Genomic DNA, 20472 nt, shown 5'->3' on the forward strand with positions numbered 1-20472 from the left:
AACCCTGTCATGTTACAGGGAGGACGTTGGGGCTCAGAGAGGGGAAGTGGCCAGGGTTCTCCAGGCAGTCAGAAGTAGAGGTGGGCCTAGTGCCTGTTCTGTTCACTCCCAAACCTAGCTTTCTTTACATTGATTCTATTGGCCTCCTCTCCAAAACCTTGTTTTGGCTGTGGAGCTCTGTCTACTACTACTTCTGGCAAAGGCTAAAACCAGGGGAGCACGGTGTGAGGTCACTCAGCACAGGGTGGCTTTGTGATGCCTGCAAGTCAGATGGCTATGTGATTCTCGGCATGACAGATCAGCTGGGCTGTCCTGGGATAGCTGTAGGCAGGAAGTGAAATTGTCTTTCATCTGCTTCAGGGGCGTTCCTCCTCCCCTACACCATCATGGCCATTTTTGGGGGGATCCCACTCTTTTACATGGAGCTCGCACTGGGGCAGTACCATCGAAATGGATGCATTTCAATTTGGAGGAAAATCTGCCCAATTTTCAAAGGTAACTCAAGGTTTTGGGCAGGTGGGTGAGTGGGGCCTCCAAGGAAGTGGTGATTTCCATGAACGGGTGGGAGCTGGGGACCTTGTTTGGGAAATCAGTAAGGCCTTAGGTATCCCTGGACGATAACTTGGGTAATTAAGTTTTTGGCTACTCAAATAGTGTGTAATTGTTCAAGGAAAACAGAATAAAGGGCAATTAAAAGTAAACTAAATTTAAAAATTTTAAAGCATTAACAGCACAAATACATATTTTCTAAAACATCTAACCTTACAAATCCATATGAGTAATTTGCTGCATTGCTGCTTTTTCCAACATCTCCCAGAGTCCTTGGGGAATGACATGGATGGTAGCACCCACCCTTCCCTTTCCCCTGGGCTGCGGGACTCTCCAAGACCCTGTTTCAGTCTTTCATTGTTGGGCTACCCTGTAAACTTGGCCTCTCTCCCCGTCTCACCCACTGCCCAGGGATCGGCTATGCCATTTGCATCATTGCCTTTTACATTGCCTCCTACTACAACACCATCATGGCCTGGGCACTGTACTACCTCTTCTCCTCCTTCACGGACCAGCTGCCCTGGACCAGCTGCAAGAACTCCTGGAACACTGGCAACTGCACCAATTACTTCTCTGAGGGCAACATCACCTGGACACTCCATTCCACGTCCCCCGCTGAAGAGTTTTACACGTAAGTGCATGTAAGTGAGGGGGTGGTCTGTTAGTGGCAGCCACACCCCTGGGGTTTGGCTTTGTAGGAAGAAGGCAGGAGCCAAGAGCTCTTCACCCCTCTCCTGGCAGATTTCTGAGAGCTGAAGCTATCAGGGCTGGGGGAGCAAATGAGCAACAGAGTGACGGGGCCAGAAGCTCTACCTCAAGGGCTCCATAATCTGGCCCTTGGGCAGCTCTCCACCTCCTTTCTGATGTGCCAAGTCGGATTGCCCCAGCTTGCCCAAGCAGATCCCTGCATTCACATTCCAAAACGATTTCCCTGCATCAAAACCACCCTTCTTCCTGGGTCTGCGTCTCAACCAGCTATCATGGAAGCAAAGCATCCTACTACTTCAATAGTTCAGAACTGTTCAAATAATTTCTGGTTTAATGTGTTGACTTCTTAAGTAGAATCTACCTTTTGGAAGAAGCTGCTTGCAGAAGGTAGTATTTTTTAATGCTGGAACTTCAGGCAATGACAGCCCAAAGACAGAGCTACTTTTGGGTAGGGGAGGGGGCCCACTCCCCACACATATACATCCTTATGTACCCAAAAGCCAGTCATCTTGGTCAAAGGGATTCAGGTCCCAGCCAGCAAAGGGGAGACCAGGAAGTCTGCCTTTGGGCTGAGCACTCCTCCTAGGGATGGCAGACTGAATGTGCATCTTACTCCTTTAAGATGGGCAAGGCCAATCCCAGCTCTTCCTGGGGCTCAGTGGCCACTTGGTCCTTGCAGGGCCATGTCCATTTCCCCCCAGGCTTCTTCTAGAGGTATTTCAGATTGTGAGCCCAGATCACTGTCCAGACCCTCTCACAGGCCTTTCTTTCTCCTGTACCCCAGGCGCCACGTCCTGCAGATCCATCGGTCCAAGGGACTCCAGGACCTGGGGGGCATCAGCTGGCAGCTTGCCCTCTGCATCATGCTGATCTTCACTATTATCTACTTCAGCATCTGGAAAGGCGTCAAAACATCTGGCAAGGTGAGGAGGACTCTGGCTGCTGATCCAGGCCTGCCAAGGTGCCCCCAGAGTCTCAGACGTAGAACCCTGTAGCCTGGACAGCTATTGGTCAGGGGACAGTTGTTGTTTCCTTCAACGCCAAACACATTCCATGATGCTCAATCTCTCTCTTCACTAAATCTGTTAGAAAATTCCAGAAATGGGCCAATCTCAAGAACCACTATATGATTTTGTATTTTGAAATTCCTTTAACCCACTGGTAGTATCACAATTAGTAATAGTGGCAATAATTACTGGAAACCCATCATGGGCCATGTTGAGTGCTTTAGATACACGGGCCAACTCTGTTGTTTCCTGCTAGATATTTCCCCATTCTACAGATGCGGAGCAGGCTTCGAGGTTAGTATTGGCCAAGCTGAATCAGATCCCGATCCATCTGATTCTGAAGGCTGTGATCTTTCTGCCACACTACCGTGTCTACGAAAATGACAGAAGAAAGGTGGATCTCCTTTCTCGAGGCCTTCAAGAATAAAAGACACTGATGTCCACCCATCTCCCTCCCCTGCCCCTTCTGGAACAGCATGGCAATAACCTGTGTTTCTGCTCTCCTTCCTTACAGGTGGTATGGGTGACAGCCACCTTCCCTTACATCATCCTTTCTGTCCTGCTGGTGAGGGGGGCCACCCTACCAGGAGCCTGGAGGGGTGTTCTTTTCTACTTGAAACCCAACTGGCAGAAGCTCCTGGAGACAGGGGTAAGATGGGAGAAACGGTATGCACCTGTCATTTTACTAAATGAAGCTAGTCCTCCTCTGAATAGGATGGTAAGGACAACTGAAATTTGCTTTCAGTGTGAAAGTCTGCAATGATGTTTAAAACCAGAACTACAAGCACAAAAAGCACAGTTGAGGCCACTGGATGGGTTTATGCCTAAATGATAGGAAGAGAAATCACATTTGTCTGCACTTGATATGTGGCCAATCCTGGAATGTGCCTTACAGGCTGGTCTCCCACCTCTGTGCCAAGCCACATGGAGGCACGAGAAGTGCTGGCCCCACGGGTGCCCAGTGTCAGCCTGGCTCTCACCTCCAACCACACGCCCTTATCCCTGCTGTGTTCCAGGTGTGGGTGGACGCTGCTGCTCAGATCTTCTTCTCTCTTGGTCCGGGCTTTGGGGTCCTACTGGCTTTTGCTAGCTACAACAAATTCCACAACAACTGTTACCAGTGAGTACCTGGGCCCTCAAGCAAAGCTTGAAAGTGGGGTAAGTGAAAGTTAGCTAGTCTGGAGGAAGGTGATTGAACTGATGGCCTCAAACTTGACCAGGCTCGGGCCATGATGACACTACCCCTTGCGGGTACTGCAGGTCCCTGACCAATTCACCCATGGCCAGAGCACCCAGCCAGGCCATAACTTCAGTTGGGCCACTCAGAGGTTGTGAGAAGCCTTGTATATAGAAAAAGTAATAATTAAGAAATTCTGAGGCCGGGCGCAGTGGCTCATGCCTGTAATCTGCACTTTGGGAGGCTGAGGTGGGAGGATTGCTTGAGGTCAGGAGTTTGAGACCAGACTGAGAAAGAGTGAGACCCCGTCTTTACAAAAAATAGAAAAATTAGCAGGGCATGCTGGCACACACCTGTAGTCCCAGCTACTCAGGAGGCTGAGGCAGGAGGATCATCTGAGCCCGGGAGGTTGAGGTTGCAGTGAGTTACGATGATGCCACTGCACTCCAGCGTGGGGAGATGGAGGAGACCCTGGCTCAAAAAAAAGAAATTCCAAAGCAGGTTTATAAAAATTGTAACATACAATTAAAGAGTTAGGTTTAAATAGTTAATATGTTTAACAACAAAAATTGTAATGTGACCATTTGTTTTATGTATGTATACACAAAAAAGTAAAATGATTGAATTATTTTGATTAACACAAAATGATACAATTTTTTTTCTTACAAAAATTCACTTCAGAAATTTTAACAAAACTGGTAGTGTTGTACCAATTATGACTTAAATATCACTCTTCATCTTTAGACTTCTAATGTTCTATCACAGATGGCAGTGTCCAACAATCTATTTATGCTCTTTATAATTATAGAATTTATTTTTTAAATGTGGGGGGTGATTCACCTGTACCCCACACAATGTGGCCTTGCAATAGCACACCAGCATGAAGTTGTATGAAGTCTTTTAAAAAGTGTCAGGGTATCTCTGTGGCGGTCTTTTTATTTGAAGATAATGTCAAAGTCTAAATATGAGGACTTCACAAATGTGAAGCCAAGGCCTCATCCTAGCCCCCATTCTAACCTAGGCCCTGATCCTGAACTAGGCCTACTTGAAATGGAGGGGTCTGTGTTGTGCTGTTTCACAATAGGTCCACCCTTTAAAACACCCCTTAGGCTGGGCATGTGGCTCATGCCTGTAATCCAAGCACTTTGGGGAGCTGAGGCAGGAAGGTGGCTTGAGGGCAAAAGTTCAAAATCAGCCTGGGCAACATAGTGAGACCCTGTCTCTAAAAAAAATAGAAAAATTAGCGGGGTGTGGTGGTGTGCACCTGTAGTCCCAGCTACTTGGGAGGCTGAGGTGGGAGGATCACTTGAGCCCAGGAGTTCAAGGCTGCAGTGAGCTACGATGGCACTACTGCACTCCAGCCTGGGCGACAGAGCGAGACCCTGTCTCAAAAAAAAAAAAAAAAAAATTCCTGACCTGCCATTCTCGCTATTCTCCCCACACCGTATGTGGTAATCACAGCAGTTTGTGCTTCCAGCCTGGGAGGTGGGTTCTGGGAGAAGGGAAAGGGACACCGGACAGCTCAGCCTGATGGCCCTTGGCACAGCCAGCCTGTCTCCAGCACGGCAGGCACACAGACAGATGCTCCTTAGACTCCCGACCTTGGAACTGTCTCAGACCCCTTGGGTTTCCCACTCCAGAGATGCCCTGGTGACCAGTGTGGTGAACTGCATGACAAGCTTCGTTTCGGGATTTGTCATCTTCACGGTGCTGGGGTACATGGCTGAGATGAGGAACGAAGATGTGTCTGAGGTGGCCAAAGATGCAGGTAAGCCCTTAGGTTCTGTTTAGGTCCCCTGCTCCTACTGAATTGCTTGGCTTTGAATCTTTACAAATATATAACTTCTGAATTATTTCCAAATGCTGCCTTAAATTTTTCAAAGATTTGAGAGAAACTTAATGCCTTGGAGATCTCAACCCTTTCCATGCGTGCAGGCCACGTGGGGATGGGGCAGCTCCCTGGGTGCCCAGGAGTGGGGGCTTCAAAAACCTACAGGCTTGAAAATATGACTCGGATGATAGCAGTAAAACCAGTGGGTTTGGGACCTGTCATGGTCTCGGGATAGCTACAAGTCTAGTAAGCAAATAATTATTCTTAGAACCACTCCTTGCAGAAAAATAAACTGCAGCCAACGTGGCTACTTCACTGTGAGGTTTTCATGGAATAAGAAAAGAGCAACAGAGGTTGAAAAAGAGATGATTGGATCTAGAGGATGGGTGCCAGGGCTTTCTTGCTAACATACTGTGTCTCTGACCTGATGCAGAGCTTTGACCAAGCCCATACCCCAAATGAGGGTAGCCCTAGCTAGCCCATGAGAGGTTGAAGATATGTCCCTCATACTATCAAAAAGGACTTTAAAATAGCAAGAGGTCTTTATTCCAAGGTCTCTGTGACTCTACTGAAATCAATTTAACATTTCCTGCTGGTCTGGAGCTAAAGAGGGGACTAAATGCTGTGGGACTTTAGAAATATCAATCCTGGTCCTGAAAAAGCCACTGAATTGTTATATGGTGGAAACTCTTAGGCTTGTGTGCAGCTTTGCTAGTCTTGGGAGTCTCTGGTCTGTTTCCATCTCCCACGTTAATTGATGGCACACACTTTTCAAGATGGACACTGTCTGGCCACCGAGATGTCGGGTGGCCAGGTGTGAGGGTGTGGAGTGTGAGGAAGCACTGGGCGCGTGGCAAGGCCTGACTCACGTGTAAGGTCCTGCAATAAGAATTGAAATTGTTGTTGTGGCTGAGTTTTCCTCTGTGACATCTTTGTGGGACAGGTCTCAGCAACCACCTCCTTTTTTCTCCCCCTCTGTCTCAGGCCCCAGCCTCCTCTTCATCACATACGCGGAAGCTATAGCCAACATGCCAGCGTCCACGTTCTTTGCCATCATCTTCTTCCTGATGTTAATCACACTGGGCTTGGACAGCACAGTGAGTGAATGGGGAGGGAAGGTGGGCTCTGGGAGGATGAAGAGGAGAGGTGAGGAGGAGGAGGTGGTGGTGGCAGCTATACTCCTTCCCTCCCATCCTGGCCATCTCTGGTGCTTCCCAGCCCCTGGTTCACTCTTCAGTGATGGCACTTACCACCCCCTAGTACTGTAGGGTCATTAATGGGATAATGTGGGTAACGTGCTGGCACCAGCCAAGGACTCAGCACGTGTGAACTGTCATTATTGTGCACTGCCCCTTGCCCAGATGATGGCACCTAAAGGCCAGGCTGAGGTCCGTGTGTCTCTGCCCTGCCCAGCATTCAGCTCAGCAGCTTGCACTTGGCCTTTCTGGTGCAAAGTTTCCCCAAAAGACCTCACATATTGAAGTTCTGCCCATACGTTATATTTTCTTTCCTGGATGTCCTTAGTGAAGGGTTCTAAATGACAGTGTAAAATAGGGAAATATACTTCTAGATGCTTTCATGGGCCAGTTGAGTCAGGAGAACTGGTCATGATCTGCTTGACTAGTCACTCAGCAATCTTACCCCTCCCTCCTGTTCACTGTCCTGAAGTCCACACTTGTCCCAGAGCCTCCACTGTGACCGTTGTGCATGTACCTCTCAGTTTGCAGGCCTGGAGGGCGTGATCACGGCTGTGTTGGATGAATTCCCACATATCTGGGCCAAACGCCGGGAGTGGTTTGTACTTGCTGTGGTCATTACCTGTTTCTTCGGATCCCTGGTCACCCTGACTTTTGTGAGTACCACGCCCCTCAGCTTTGGGTTGGCCTCCCTTAGGGCAATAGAACGCTATGCAAGGCGGTCCCTTTCCTTCCATCCCACATGGTGCCCTGGCTTTGGGGCCAAAGGAAGAGGGGTCGTTACTCCCATTAAAAAGTTTGTCATCAAGGAGTAGAAAGATGTTTCTGGCAGCATCTGTTTGAGAATCTGTGCAAGGTATCTGAAGGCTCTAGCATTTTACAACAGATCCAGCTAGATTTCAGGCTTGGCAAAATATCTGGAGAAAACTTAGAGTTTTCTTTTCCAGTCGATTTCCATTCCTTAAGGCTGCTTTCATGGGAATGTCACCTTGATATCCTGATATGCAGAACATCTGGAGGCTGGCATCTCATGTGTGTGATGCCACTCTGTCTCCTCCAGAACTTGCAATGCTAAAGAAGTCAGATCCTTACTGGTGATTTTTTTTTCTTTCTTTCTTTCTTTTTTTTTTTTGTAGCTGAAATACTGTAAAGCCTGCATCAGATAGTATCCACAGGCATCCTAGGCTGTGTCCTCCTGACTCAAGGCAGATTTTGCAGATACGCATCCTCAAGCAGTGATCCCAATGGCCTTGGAGCTTCAGAGAGGGGATGGGGTGGGGCTGAGTAGAACCCAAAGGAGTCATGAGTTAGGACAGATGGCAATTGTGACCAGGGTCCTCAATGTATCTGGTGTCACGGACCTTCCCAGATTCAGTCTCTAGAGGTGGAGGTTCTCCAGGAACACAATAGGTGTTCAGTAAGTTGAAAATAGATTCAGAGGCCCTTTGGAGTTTGTCTCTTAAAATTTAGTGGGGAGAGGAAACGAGTAAGAAGAATGTGTTCCATAGGACAGGAAGAGGTGTCTTACAGGGTGAGTACCTGGCCCACATTGCAAAGGCCAGTTCAAGAGGCAAGCTCTGGGGTCCTTATAGTAAGTCCAAGGTGGGAATTTTCCAGAAATATCCTACATTAAGAAGCTTCTGCAGGCCTGTGTAGTAAGCAGAGGCAGCGCCTCAGAGGGCCCCTAACCCGGCTCACACTCTCATTTCCAGGGCGGGGCCTACGTGGTGAAGCTGCTGGAGGAGTACGCCACAGGGCCTGCCGTGCTTACTGTCGTACTTATAGAAGCCGTTGCTGTGTCTTGGTTCTATGGTAAGATGCCTCCTTCAGCCCCGCTGGGATCCTTTCTACACGACCCAGCCAGCGCAAGAGAGAAGGGCTGATTTCATCCAAGAGAGGCAGGGAGGGGCAGTTTACAGGTGTGACCTCCTTATGGTTCTGTAAAATAATCTCAGCCGCGTGCCTTCTTCAGAAATAGGTCATTTCCTCCGCACTCGCACTCAGTACAACTGATTGCCCGTTCTCTTGGGAGGACATTTGTTTTCCTTCCAAGTTTGAATGTTTACCCAGTGGAGACAGGCTAAAGCAGTTCCATGTAGCTCATCCACGGTAGTTAAGATCCCAATGGGCTCTAAGAATTGAACAGACAACACGGAATTAGTGCACAGAAAATGCATTTACAGAATGTGCAATATGCTACTGTTAAACAGAGTGGCCCCAGATTTAAATTTCTCAAGGAAGAGCTCCTTCCAGAGCCCCGAGACACAGCTTAGGAGCTTATTTTCTAGGGAAGAGGCAAGAATGCTCTTACTTGTGCTATTTGCCTTGGTAAAGTCCTCAGTTTACTCCCCTCCGGTCCTGGGATGGAATTTGATATGGGCAAAACCACCAGGGGTGCAGGGAGTGAGCTGACGGTCCATTGGCAGAGGTCCCGAGAACCCCTGGGTGGGGATGGGGAAGGCACAGTCAATTGAAAAGAAAAACACCAGGTTCAGAGATGCCTCTCTTTCAAATCAAGAAGTGATTATTTTATTCTAAAAATATATTTATTGGCAGGGTGCGGTGGCTCATGTCTATAATCCCAACACTTTGGGAGGCTGAGGTGGAAGGATTGCTTGAGCCCAGGAGTTCAAGGCTGCAGTGAGCTATGGTCACACCACTGTGCTCCAGCCTGGGCAACAGAGCAAGACCCCATTTCTTTAAAAAAAATGTATTTTTCTTACTATGATAATAAACCTCTTTAGAATGGTAGTCATTATGAAGGGGAGGGCACATTTGAGTTGCATAGGGGCCCAGTTGTTTTAAAAGAAGAAACCTCCCCACCTCCTTGGCAATTCAGAGGACAAAGTTCAAAGTGTGTTAACTGCTATAGACCCGTCCTGGGAGCTCCCAGGGAAGCAACCACCCAGCACCTTCCCTTTCTCAATTTCTCACCCATTGGTGGGAGTTCTCAGTTCTCACTTCTGCACCAGTTACTTTTTATAGAAGAACCTTGATCTTGATCTGGCATATGAATGGGCAATACTGTGGTTAAAATTTTCTCTGGAATGTTTCCAGCGTAACGGTCAAAGTCATTTTCTGTCAGGCGGGTTCACCATTCCTAGACAGAATTCAACTTTCTCTTCTATAACAATAAAATCAAATTTACACTAATATCTTAGAAAGGCAGTGTGGCACCAAGAGGGGATGTTAGGTCTCTTCCCAGTGTCCATCAATCTTCCCACTCTATGTAGAAAGAGCTTTGTTCGCTTGCGATAAAAATACAACTTTGTGACAAGTCCCCTAGTTGGTGTCCCTGAGCTCCTCCCACAGAGAAATTCCAGAGCTGGAAGTTTGTTCTGGGTGGGAATTGCAGCTCCCTTCCTCCTTGTCATTCCCAGTGCTGATCCCAGTGACCCTGACTCGCCCTGAGAATCAGGAATAGGACAGTCCGTGTGCTCTCTCAGTCAGTCTCTTTCTCTTCTGGGTGACTTTAGGCATCACTCAGTTCTGCAGTGACGTGAAGGAGATGCTTGGCTTCAGCCCTGGATGGTTTTGGAGGATCTGCTGGGTAGCCATCAGCCCCGTGTTTCTCCTGGTGAGTTGTCATTTCCCTTCTTCTTGCTCCAGGAAAAGACACTTATAAAAAAAATAAATTTTATTTAAGTATAATATATACAGAAAAGCATGCAAATCCTAAGTGTACATCTCAAAGACATTTTATGAGTTGAGCACACCTATGTAGCCAAAACCAAAGCAAGAGACAAAAGCATGACCGCACTGCAGCAGCCCCTCTCGTGCCCTCTCCCAGCCTCTCTGCCCACCGCGGTCCCCCACTCTTCCGAATTCTAACACCCTAGAGCAGTCTGGGCTTCAGTCACTTTAGCATCCCACTCCCCTGCTCAACGATAATGACAAATACCATTCATTGAGCCCTAAGTTCCAGGCCAGATTTTGGATTAAACTTACACCCATTGCTCTTTCAATCCTCACAATAATCCTGTGAAGTAGTTATAGTTCCGGTACTCCCATTTGACATCTCAGGAAATTGAGACTTAGCAATGTTAAATGAAGGGATCCAAAGTCATATAATAAGTAGGACTGTTCAAGAACAGGGAAGGATTTACTGTGCTGCTCGTGAAGGCCCTGGAAGGGGTCTTAGTCATTTTGTATTTATAACTTGACGTGCATTTTCTTATAGAGGCCCCACACAAAGGTCCTCAAACATAGATCCGAGTCAAAAGTAAAATACGTTTATTGCTGAAGGACCTGGGTAGGAAAACAGCCAAGCCCCAAGGGCTGTCTGTTCGTGGAGAGGTGCTTGGTATTCCCTTCACCTTTGCTTCATGTGCCCCTGTTTCCTTCCTGGTGTCCACCTGAAGGGAGATGTTTGCCTGAGGTGGGTGACACCCCGCTGGCCCCCCAAGTGTACTCAGGTGGCCGGGGTAAACCCACACCGCGCACACCAGCAGGGATTACTCTTCAGTTCTTTCATTTATCTGTAACTTTATTTTGGGGGCTTTTTGATCTTTTAGAACCAGAAAAGTTGTTAGACTGTTCCTTCAATCTCCAGCTTATTCGGAGGATCTGGGCCATCCCATTTTGTCTTAGGACACCTCTTTGGCATGTAGCTGTCCCTTCCCTCCTTTCAAAACAGCCCTTTTTGTATTCTGTGTTTTGACTTTCTTGGGGCAGCCCTTTATTTTTGGTACCTTTTTTGTGCCTACACCTCTCAACATTAACTTACGTATGAGGGACAGCGTGCTCATTCTTGCCTCTGTGGAACCGCAAGTCTCTCTGCCTCCCTGACTTCCATTTCCCTGGACCCCGGAGGTTTCCAAAATCAAAGCCAATGTTTGCTTTAAGCAGCAAATATTCCCAGAACACAGTGGCTCTGGTGAGAGTCTGGGCTCCTTTACCCCATCAGTGCATGATGCTTTTAGGTAAATTTAAAACATATTTATTTTTTAACCCAGAAGTGTTGGTTGTTTTCTGGGGAGACGGTTGGTCAGAATCACCCAGCCCACCATTACCAGAAGCAGAACCGCTGCCGTAAGTGGGTTATTAATTTATATCATTACCAGTGCTTCTCCATAATCTACTTAAGTCCTTTCATTTGTTTTTCAAAGGAATAAGAGCCATTGGATTAATTCCTCGAGGGCAGAAACATGTTTGTTTGCTTGTTTACCTTCATGTTCCCCACAGAGTGAGGAAATAATGTCAGGGCTTGGGGGAAGCAACTGAGACATTCACCATGGTGTAAAATTCAAGGGGGCACTCAGTACTCAAGATAACATTTAAATGCAATATGTTTAAAATTAAAAATTAATGCAAAAAGGTTCAGGATGAACAAAACATCAACATTTTAAATAAACACAGGCTCCAACCTGTGTTGGAGGTACTTGTATGGTTTACCTCATTCGCTTTACACAAGTCCATAGTCTGGTGCTATCAAATCTTATGTTTTAAAATTTGCACTAAAATATTATTTAACCTGATTATTGAAATTTTGCCCTCCTCCCCCCTCCCCCACCTTAAACAACTAAGCCTTATATGCCTCACCCTCGTCCCGGCCCTGAGGCTTTGGGAATGTTCGTTTCTGTGGATTTCTGGTTATGGGCTTGGGCAAGCTCTTGGTGCACAGTCAATGAGTTTCCCCGCCCAGCAAAACCCATGTGCAGATTCGGGCCCTGGCACATAACTCATAATCCCCATGATGTTTGCTTTACTCACCTCCTCCAAAGGCAAGTGCTCTAGTGCCCAATCAAGAGGAGGCAAATCTGTCTTCCACTTCTAGGTTTACTTAACAGATCCCCTGCTCTGGGCTTTTTAAGGTTGCTTTAGGTAAACAACAAGTAGCTTACTAAAAATATTCTTTTTCACTGAAGCCAAGTTACAATAAAAGAAAATGTTGTGTATGAGCAGGGATGGGCTGGGGCGTGTGAGGGGCTTTCTGAAGTGGCACTTGCCACAACAAGCAGCCCTCCCTGGCTGAGTTGATTCCACATACCTGCCGTCGAGGCGGGACAAGCTGCGTGGCAGGGAAGGCTCCTGACCAGACCCTCTCCTTCCCTGTCCCAAAAGGATCCTTAGCAGCCGGGTCTGGGGCCGAGGAGAGCAGGTCAGGAGAAGGGTTTGTGATTGACAGGGCTCCTGTTTTGAAGGCTTCCTCCTGGACCTAGGATAACACTGCTGGGAAGATGGATGTGTGTTTAACCATTTCCCATTTTACTACCTGCAGACAAAGAAAAAAAAAAAGATATAAATAGATGTTTAACCACACAAATAATTTACATTACTGTCTTCTTTATGACTATGAAATAATAAAATAAAATTAAATCAAGAGCAATAACAATTTCGGCACAGTGGTTACTAGGCAAAAACTGATATTTACGCTCTCTGGAAACCAAACTGAAATAAGAAAACTCATAAGCTGGGTGTCGGGAGCACACTATGGAATTTTTCTTGGTTAAAATTTTCACAGAATTTTCAAGTGAAAAGTGTATTATGCTGCTTGTTTCCTTCCGTAATGCCTTTCATTTCGAGGACGGTGGCGGGCAGTCATTCTTTGCTGGGATGCCTCCTGGCAGGGCCGTCCTTGTTGAAACCCCAGGCTATGGAGCTTAATGCAGAAAGCAGAGAGCTCGAGAAAAGGGAAGAAGGAACACATACCCAGAGGCCTGAGTCCTCTCCAGGTCTCGAGAACCTTATTATCTTTTCTGGACACAAGGCACCTTTCATCTGACCCAAAACCATCAGAGCTGAGAAATGCATGGAAACGAAAACAAAGCAGGGAGAAATATGACGCCTTAGGTCTGGAGGGCTGCGGAGAGGTCACCAGTTCATTCCTCTGCTTTCTGACAAGACCGGGCCCAGACCACTCTCAGTGGATGCCAAGCTCTTGCACTGAAGGGGGTGCAGTAACTCCCCTAACTGTAGGGCTAACTGTAGGGATGCTGTACTGTAGGGGTTGAGGCAGGGGATGGGGAGGAAACCCAGGAGAAGCACCTGGCTGTTTTATTCTTGCAGCTTGGGTACAGAAATGGATAATTTTGTGTGTCAGAGTTCCATCTAGGATATAGCACATTCTGGGATTTTCCCCAAAGTATCTTAGCTTTAGCATTTGGGTTTGTGGTATTAGAGCTGTCTCTGTCTGCATGGATATTGTTAAGATTTTTAATGTTTCTTGGAATTTCTGTTTTAGTTCATCCTTTGCAGTTTTTTGATGAGCCCACCACAGCTACGACTTTTCCATTACAATTATCCCCACTGGACTGTCATCCTGGGGTACTGCATAGGAACTTCATCTTTCATCTGTATCCCCACATACATAACTTATCGGCTGATTATCACTCCAGGGACATTTAAGGAGGTAGGTGCTAGTGTGTGTGTATGTGTGAGGGGTGTGTGTATGTGGTGTGTTCAGGCTGGTAATTGTTTTGGCAGAAAAGGATTCTTTTGTTATGCTCTATTCAAAAGAGGTAAGTTGACCACACGAAATTCTCCAGGAGGCTCTCAACCTTATATATTTATATACCTATACCATGGTGTAGACCTCTCATAGCTGCCACTGTTGCCTTAATGCATCTCCCAAAGCCTCAAATACAAGGGTGAAAGAATGAGCTGATCATCTGGGTGCCCGAGAGCCTTCAGCTTGGGCTGTGTATAGCTTTTCAAACTTACCAGACAACTACTTTGCCACCTGCTTGGCCACTGGGAAGGAATGTGAAATCTGTGCTATCTGGAGCAATGCAAAAATTTTAAGTGGAGATGATGGTGGAAAATGTCCATGGTCGTTTTTATAATGGCAATGTGACAAGTACTATTTTGAAAACCATATCAAAATAAGGATGTTGCAACAATATCATAGTTTTAGTTCAAAAATTGTTAACTGACAATATTATAGTTTTAATAATATTGGAGTATTAGTTTTTTGCCATGGAGTAAGAGTTTTTTGCCATGATAGCAAGATCTATTTCAGAAATGAATGTGGTGTAAAAATTTTGATAACTGTACCTTACAATTTGTATAAGAGTATATACTTTTCAAAGCACCTGCATATGGATTATCTCATTTTGTTATTAAAATAGCTTGGGAGGTGGGTGGGCCAGTTTTATTAGCAGATAAGGACACTGAGACCGGGAATTATTCTGCTCACAGTTTCCTTACTTCAGTAGGGCTTTCTAAGGACACACAGTATAGAGAGGCTCAGAATCCAGGTCCTTCTGACTCCTGGTCCAGTGTTCTTTCTGTTTTTGTATTCAGCTTCCCTCTTGTCCTCAGGGTTAACAGTTTGCTAAAGTAGAAACTGATGCTAGAAGTTAGGGAGCGATGAGTAGCTACTTTCCATCCCACGCTGCCAGAGGGAGTGGTTCAGCCACCAGGATTCTCAGCAGTGCAATACTTCACATGACCGGATTTAAAAATGCTTCAGTTGTTACTTGTTTGTTGTGTTTCTTGCCACAGTAAGAAGGGTGCTATGACAAAAGCCTGAGGAAGTGGCCACTCACAAGTTCATAGTTGGTGATTTTGCAGGGGCCAAGCTCAAAGGTGAAGGGTGGTATTTGGGGATAGCTAGTAGGGACTGTAATCTATGATAGCCTGAGAACTGAGGTGGGCTAGTCTGTGGGCTCTTACAGTAAAACTCAGACATGAGACTATCAAACTAATCTTCCTTAAACATTTTATAAGAAATGAGAAGCAAGAGAACATGAAGCAATTAAACATTAGCTCTTACCCGGTTTCTTTTCTTTTTCCAAACAGGGAAACTAAATTCTAGGTGAACAGAACTCTGCAGTTGCTAATTTCCTACACCCAAACCAGTCCTATCATGACCTCATTCCTCCCAAAGAGCCTTATACCCTGGTATTGTTTGTAATATACTCTAATACACTCTCAGACCCAGAGTCATTAAATTCATTCCCTCAGGTTGTCCTTTATGGCAATTGTGATGATCTACAAGCTCTGTTGCTTCAAACCCAAAGGCCAAGGTCAGGGGTGGGAACTATTTAGGTTAATAAATGTCAGTATTCTTCAGTCACAGACTGTACCTCAAATCCTGGTCATCTTTCTTGAAAATGCCCCCAGTTGGTCACAAAGGAATGCCACTAGGGCCATCTTCATCACAGGTCATCAGATGGGGAGCTGTGGGTTACCAGGAAGCAGTATGACACAGCCTGTCACAGGACTGAGAAAAAAAGCTCTAGTCAGCTATGTTAGTCACTCATCTTCTCTGGGCCTCAGTTTCCTCATCTTTAAAATATACCCATTATTAACAATAAGATGAAATAAAAAAAAAATATATATATATATATATATACCCATTAGGCTGGGCGTGGTGGCTAATGCCTGTAATCCTAGCACGCTAGGAGGCCAAGGTGGGAGGATCACTGGAGGTCAGGAGTTCGAGACCAGCCTCAGCAAGAGCGAGAGCCTGTCTCTACTAAAAAATAGAAACAAATTAACCAGACAACTAAAAATATATAGAAAAAACTAGCCGGGCATGGTGGCGCATGCCTGTAATCCCAGCTACTCGAGAGGGTGAGGCAGGAGGATTGCTTGAGCCCAGGAGTTTGAGGTTGCTGTGAGCTAGGCTGACGCCACGGCACTCTAGCCCAGGCAACAGAGTGAGACTCTGTCTCAAAAAATAAAAAATAAATAAATTAATTAATTAAATATACCCATTAGACTATATTAACATTTCCCAAAGTGTGTTTTGAGGAGCAGTAATTCCATGTGATCTCAATAGGTGTTAATGCTGGGGAAAAGATTATGTAATCAGACATTTTTTGGAGAATTCCAGATTAAGGCAAGTTAAATGGGTTTCTTTACTACGGTATTTCTCAAAAAACTTTAATTTGCCCATGTGCATGCTTAATCATTGAGGAAGATAAAGCATGCCATGTTTTTTGCCAAATACCTTGAGGATCTAGAATTATTTATAGTTCTTAGTAAACACCAGACTTGATAATCTGTAATATTCCATGAGTGGAGAAGGCCTTGTCTAAAATTTTGGTCTGGTTAAAAAAAAAAAAAAAAGAGGCTGAGAGAAAGGTGAAGTTCTTAAACTCTTTTGGACCCTGGCAACAAGGTTGGAGTTTATGGAGTGAGCCACCACTTACTGGTATAATTTGGAGGATATCACATGCCCCCGCAGCCTAGAAGTCTCAAGGTTGGAGTCATCCACTGGCTTAGGTCATTGTCATAGAAACTACTAAAATCTGCACAAAGATACTGGAAGACAGTCCTGATGAGTACACAGTTATGAAGATATCAACAGTGATCCATTGCCTAGATTAACGGGTTATCATCTTACAGAAGGCCAGGGCCTGGCAAATTTTGAGAACAACAGTAATCTGGCAACTAGAATGCTGCCAAAACATGGGAAACCAAAGTGGCCCTGGCATTTTGGGCCATCAGCAGCCAGTGTGGGTAGATTAGGGCACAAGAGCCAAGCGTTTTACTTTATGATGCTGTTCATTGCTGGTCTAGCTCCCACCACACTCCTCAGTGATCTCTTCTGTCTCCGCACACCATAGCTACACTCAAGACTAGTTATAGTATCTCTGTCTAGTTCCCAATTAGCAAGACATAATTCTATTTAATCAGTTATAACTTGCATAATCATCTATGGGAATGGATGGTTTCTGAAATTGTGCATTCAGTGACTTGACAAGCCCCGGTAGCTGGTGAGCACTGCGACAACTTTTTATATGGATTTCTAGTGTGAGAGTTCAGTACTCAGATACTGAAGTCACGAGGAACACAAAATGTACAATTTTATGAGTTTCATTAACTATAGGACTGGAACTTTTTGAATTCCATAGGCCCTTCTCCTTAAAGAGCAACAGAAAACAAAAGGTTGAAGGGGGCTCTTTACTTTTTCAATCCAAAATAAAAAGGACACTAGCAGAGCTGCACCTATAGATCAATAAATCAAAAGATACTCTCAGATCCAATTTTACCTGCTTACCATACCTACAGACTTTTGGCCATCAAAAATTTTACTAAGCAACTTAATAAAGATTTTTCTAAGCCTCTGCAGTGCTGCTATTTTTTCCTTCTCCGCACTGCTGAGCTGCTTCATGTCACACTGATGCTAAGTTTTACAAGGCAGGTTGTATATTTCATACCCAAGCCCAAGCATATTTCAGACCTATCTTAACACTTCTGTGTATCTCGGTTGTTTCTATAGTAGAAATTCTCACTGTCCTCGTATTAGAAGTGATAATGTAAATGGTTACATCTTTTAAAATCTAATTATGTGATAATTTCCACTCTTGTATGAACTAACCAGTACTGCCTTACATGTGGATTTGTTAAATCAGTAACATCTTGGCTGTTACGGTGGCCAACGGCACAAGGCACCTGGCTGAGGGCAGGGGTGCCCCAAATCCAGCACTCACTTCGCTACCCAAGCCCTGTGTGGCTGCAGAAGCCTCCTCTGTCCAGAGAAGAGGGTACCCTTTCCTAAGTCATTCAAAGGCATGTCATAGGACAGCAGAGGTTCTATTGAAGGCTCATCCCTTTCTCCCATTAGTGTTATGATTTTCTTAGCTTACAGGTGCTTGTAGTTCCTGAATATATGACTTTGATCCATATTTGAGAATAGAGAATTCCTTTCTTAAGGAAAGTCAATGAGACTATTCCAACTATTATATGTATCAAAATGCTATTTAAGCTTTGTTTTAATATTAATGTTGAAATATTTTTGTAAATTTATGAAATTACAAGAATGTTTATAATGTATTTTCTTCCCAACAGCGCATTATCAAAAGTATCACTCCAGAAACACCAACAGAAATTCCGTGTGGGGACATCCGCTTGAATGTTGTGTAGCACACTGTGATGAGAGGCAAAAGGCTTCCCAACAACCTCTTCCTTCAGTTCCGACGAGTCACCCCTCGCCTCTCCCCTCTAAGTGAATGAGTTTCCAGCTAAGCCTGACAATGGAAGGGCCTTCTCCACAGATGCACAGTCCCAAGAAACTACGGTGCCCGGACTCATGGCCTCCAGCCACTCCTTTCCATGAAATCGCCTGGACATATTCCCACGTTAGACTGTGCCGCAGCTGAACTGGCCTATTTTGGATGTGTGAGGGTGTGTGTGGAGGTGATGAAAACCACCCTATCATCAGTTAGGAGTAGGTTTAAAATGAAGTCTGTGAAAGTCTCCTGTATCATTTCTTGGTATCTGATATCTATTTGTTTCTAAAGGCTTCACTGTTCATGGATGCATAAACCACATAAGAGAAAACAGGGATGATGTCTTGCTAGCCATATATTTTCCGAGTAGCATAGAATTCTATAGCTGGAATCTACTAGAACCCTCTAACCTGTGTGCTGCTGTGGAGTCAGGAAGGGAAGATGTAAGAAGCTAAACTGAAAAATAACGTGTACATGTGAGCATATGTGTCTGTGTATATATTGTTGTTTCAGTGTATTCTTATCTCTACGCCAATACGTTGGGCCCATTATAAACTATGAATTCCCTCTAATTTTTCTTACATTAACAAATTCTACCTACTCAAATGTGTATGTATGTTATTGTTTGAGGGATACAATTCCTACGACATGCTCTGCCACCTTTTCCTTTTCCAGTGACACTACTTTAGCCCACACACCTTCCTTTATGGGCCAGCCTTTGGCATTTGCTGCACTTCATTGCCGTCTTCCTGTCTCTCTCTGTTAAACATTAAGGATAATGTTCCACAGGCCAATCTGGCCTATTTTGTTAGTCACTGTGGCTTGGCTGTAAACTACTTTGAAGATGGATCTTGACACGTGCACCTTCAGTGTTCAGCTGGCCATCTGGGTTAAGCTCTGTCTACTTCAAAGGACTGAGTTTGTTCTGGTTATTTTGCTTTGTAAAGAGAGGGTAAATCCGACTCTCACTTAGCCTTCGGGTATATAGCTCTGGCACCCTAACCTAAACCAAAGGCATCCTCAATCCGTGAGCAATAGGGGAGTCTGGGTTAGCCTTAAAATGGACTTTCCTCTCTGCCTTGACCCTTGCCAGTGGTCATGATTGTGAACCCCCCAGATAATTTTCAAGACTGAGTCTAAGTAAGGTCGCTTGGGAAATGGTCAGCTAAGTGAATGAACTTTCATTCCATATAAAGCATCTAATACAGATAATTTGGCCTTTGGTGGCTTGTGACTCTCAGTTACCTAGGTAGAGAAGCAAATATTACCTTGTGGTGTGGGATTTCCTTATCAAAATCTTGAAGGGAATAAAGTCTTATCAGTGACAAAAGGACTTACTCATCTGGCCTCGCGTATCACTTCAGTTCTCCATATAAATTGAATTTAATTCCAACAACCTTATAAAAAGAAGGTCCATATAGCAGAGGAATGATTTTATCCAATTATGGATCTTCCTCCCTTGACTTCCTTGGCCATCTTCCTGATTCTCCCTACACCTTTCTATTTCTGATTCTTTGCTTTTCCTAGCAAGATATTTTCCTTATACGTAGATGTTAGCTGCTGAGAAGTCTCCCAAGATGTTAGAGGAAAAGAAGGGAATGAAAAATGTCCTTTGCTGACCTGCCTTCATTATCTTCACTCTTTCATTCCTTCCTGCTGCCTCATTTCCCTTCCCTTTGCTCTCTAGCATGCTGAAAAGAGAGAAGATATGTTAGTGCCAGTGTATTCAGTGGCCAATAGCTTTGCAAATTTTAAGAACCTGCTCTGTAAATATATCTAGATAGGGATTTTCCCCACCTCACACACACTTAGACATTGGCCAAAGATAACAACTTTTTTAAAAAGCACTTTTTCGAACAGAATTAGAGTTTTGCCAGGCCAGGTACTAAGAAAATTATACAGGAGCTTTCAAACTTTTCAAACTTCATTAAGCTGGAAAAAAACCCCCACAAAATCCTTGTTCTGCCTAGTTTGCATTTATTTGACCCCTCTAAAAAATCCATCAATACTACTATGGATTTTTTAAGGAAAATTTAAGAGTAGGTAGATGGGCCGGGCGCGGTGGCTAACACCTGTAATCCTAGCACTCTGGGAGGCCGAG

At 45.1% G+C, this 20472-nt stretch overlaps 1 protein-coding gene across 1 annotated transcript in view; it reads left to right on the plus strand.

Annotated features, from left to right (window-relative positions):
• The window catches only part of SLC6A4 (solute carrier family 6 member 4), a 32488-nt gene extending 14149 nt beyond the window's left edge, over positions 1–18339 (plus strand). The window contains exons 3-14 of the mRNA XM_069483522.1: positions 361–495; positions 961–1180; positions 2042–2180; positions 2779–2913; positions 3281–3384; positions 5082–5209; positions 6257–6369; positions 6993–7124; positions 8181–8280; positions 9945–10045; positions 13652–13819; positions 18211–18339. Coding sequence (XP_069339623.1) covers positions 361–495; positions 961–1180; positions 2042–2180; positions 2779–2913; positions 3281–3384; positions 5082–5209; positions 6257–6369; positions 6993–7124; positions 8181–8280; positions 9945–10045; positions 13652–13819; positions 18211–18285 — 1550 coding nt within the window. The 3' untranslated portion in view covers positions 18286–18339. The remainder of the gene's footprint in view (positions 1–360; positions 496–960; positions 1181–2041; positions 2181–2778; positions 2914–3280; positions 3385–5081; positions 5210–6256; positions 6370–6992; positions 7125–8180; positions 8281–9944; positions 10046–13651; positions 13820–18210) is intronic.
• Positions 18340–20472: the final 2133 nt, after the last annotated feature.

Source organism: Eulemur rufifrons, chromosome 9 (genome assembly GCF_041146395.1).
Source record: "Eulemur rufifrons isolate Redbay chromosome 9, OSU_ERuf_1, whole genome shotgun sequence".
In the NCBI taxonomy this organism is placed as follows: Eukaryota; Metazoa; Chordata; class Mammalia; order Primates; family Lemuridae; genus Eulemur; species Eulemur rufifrons.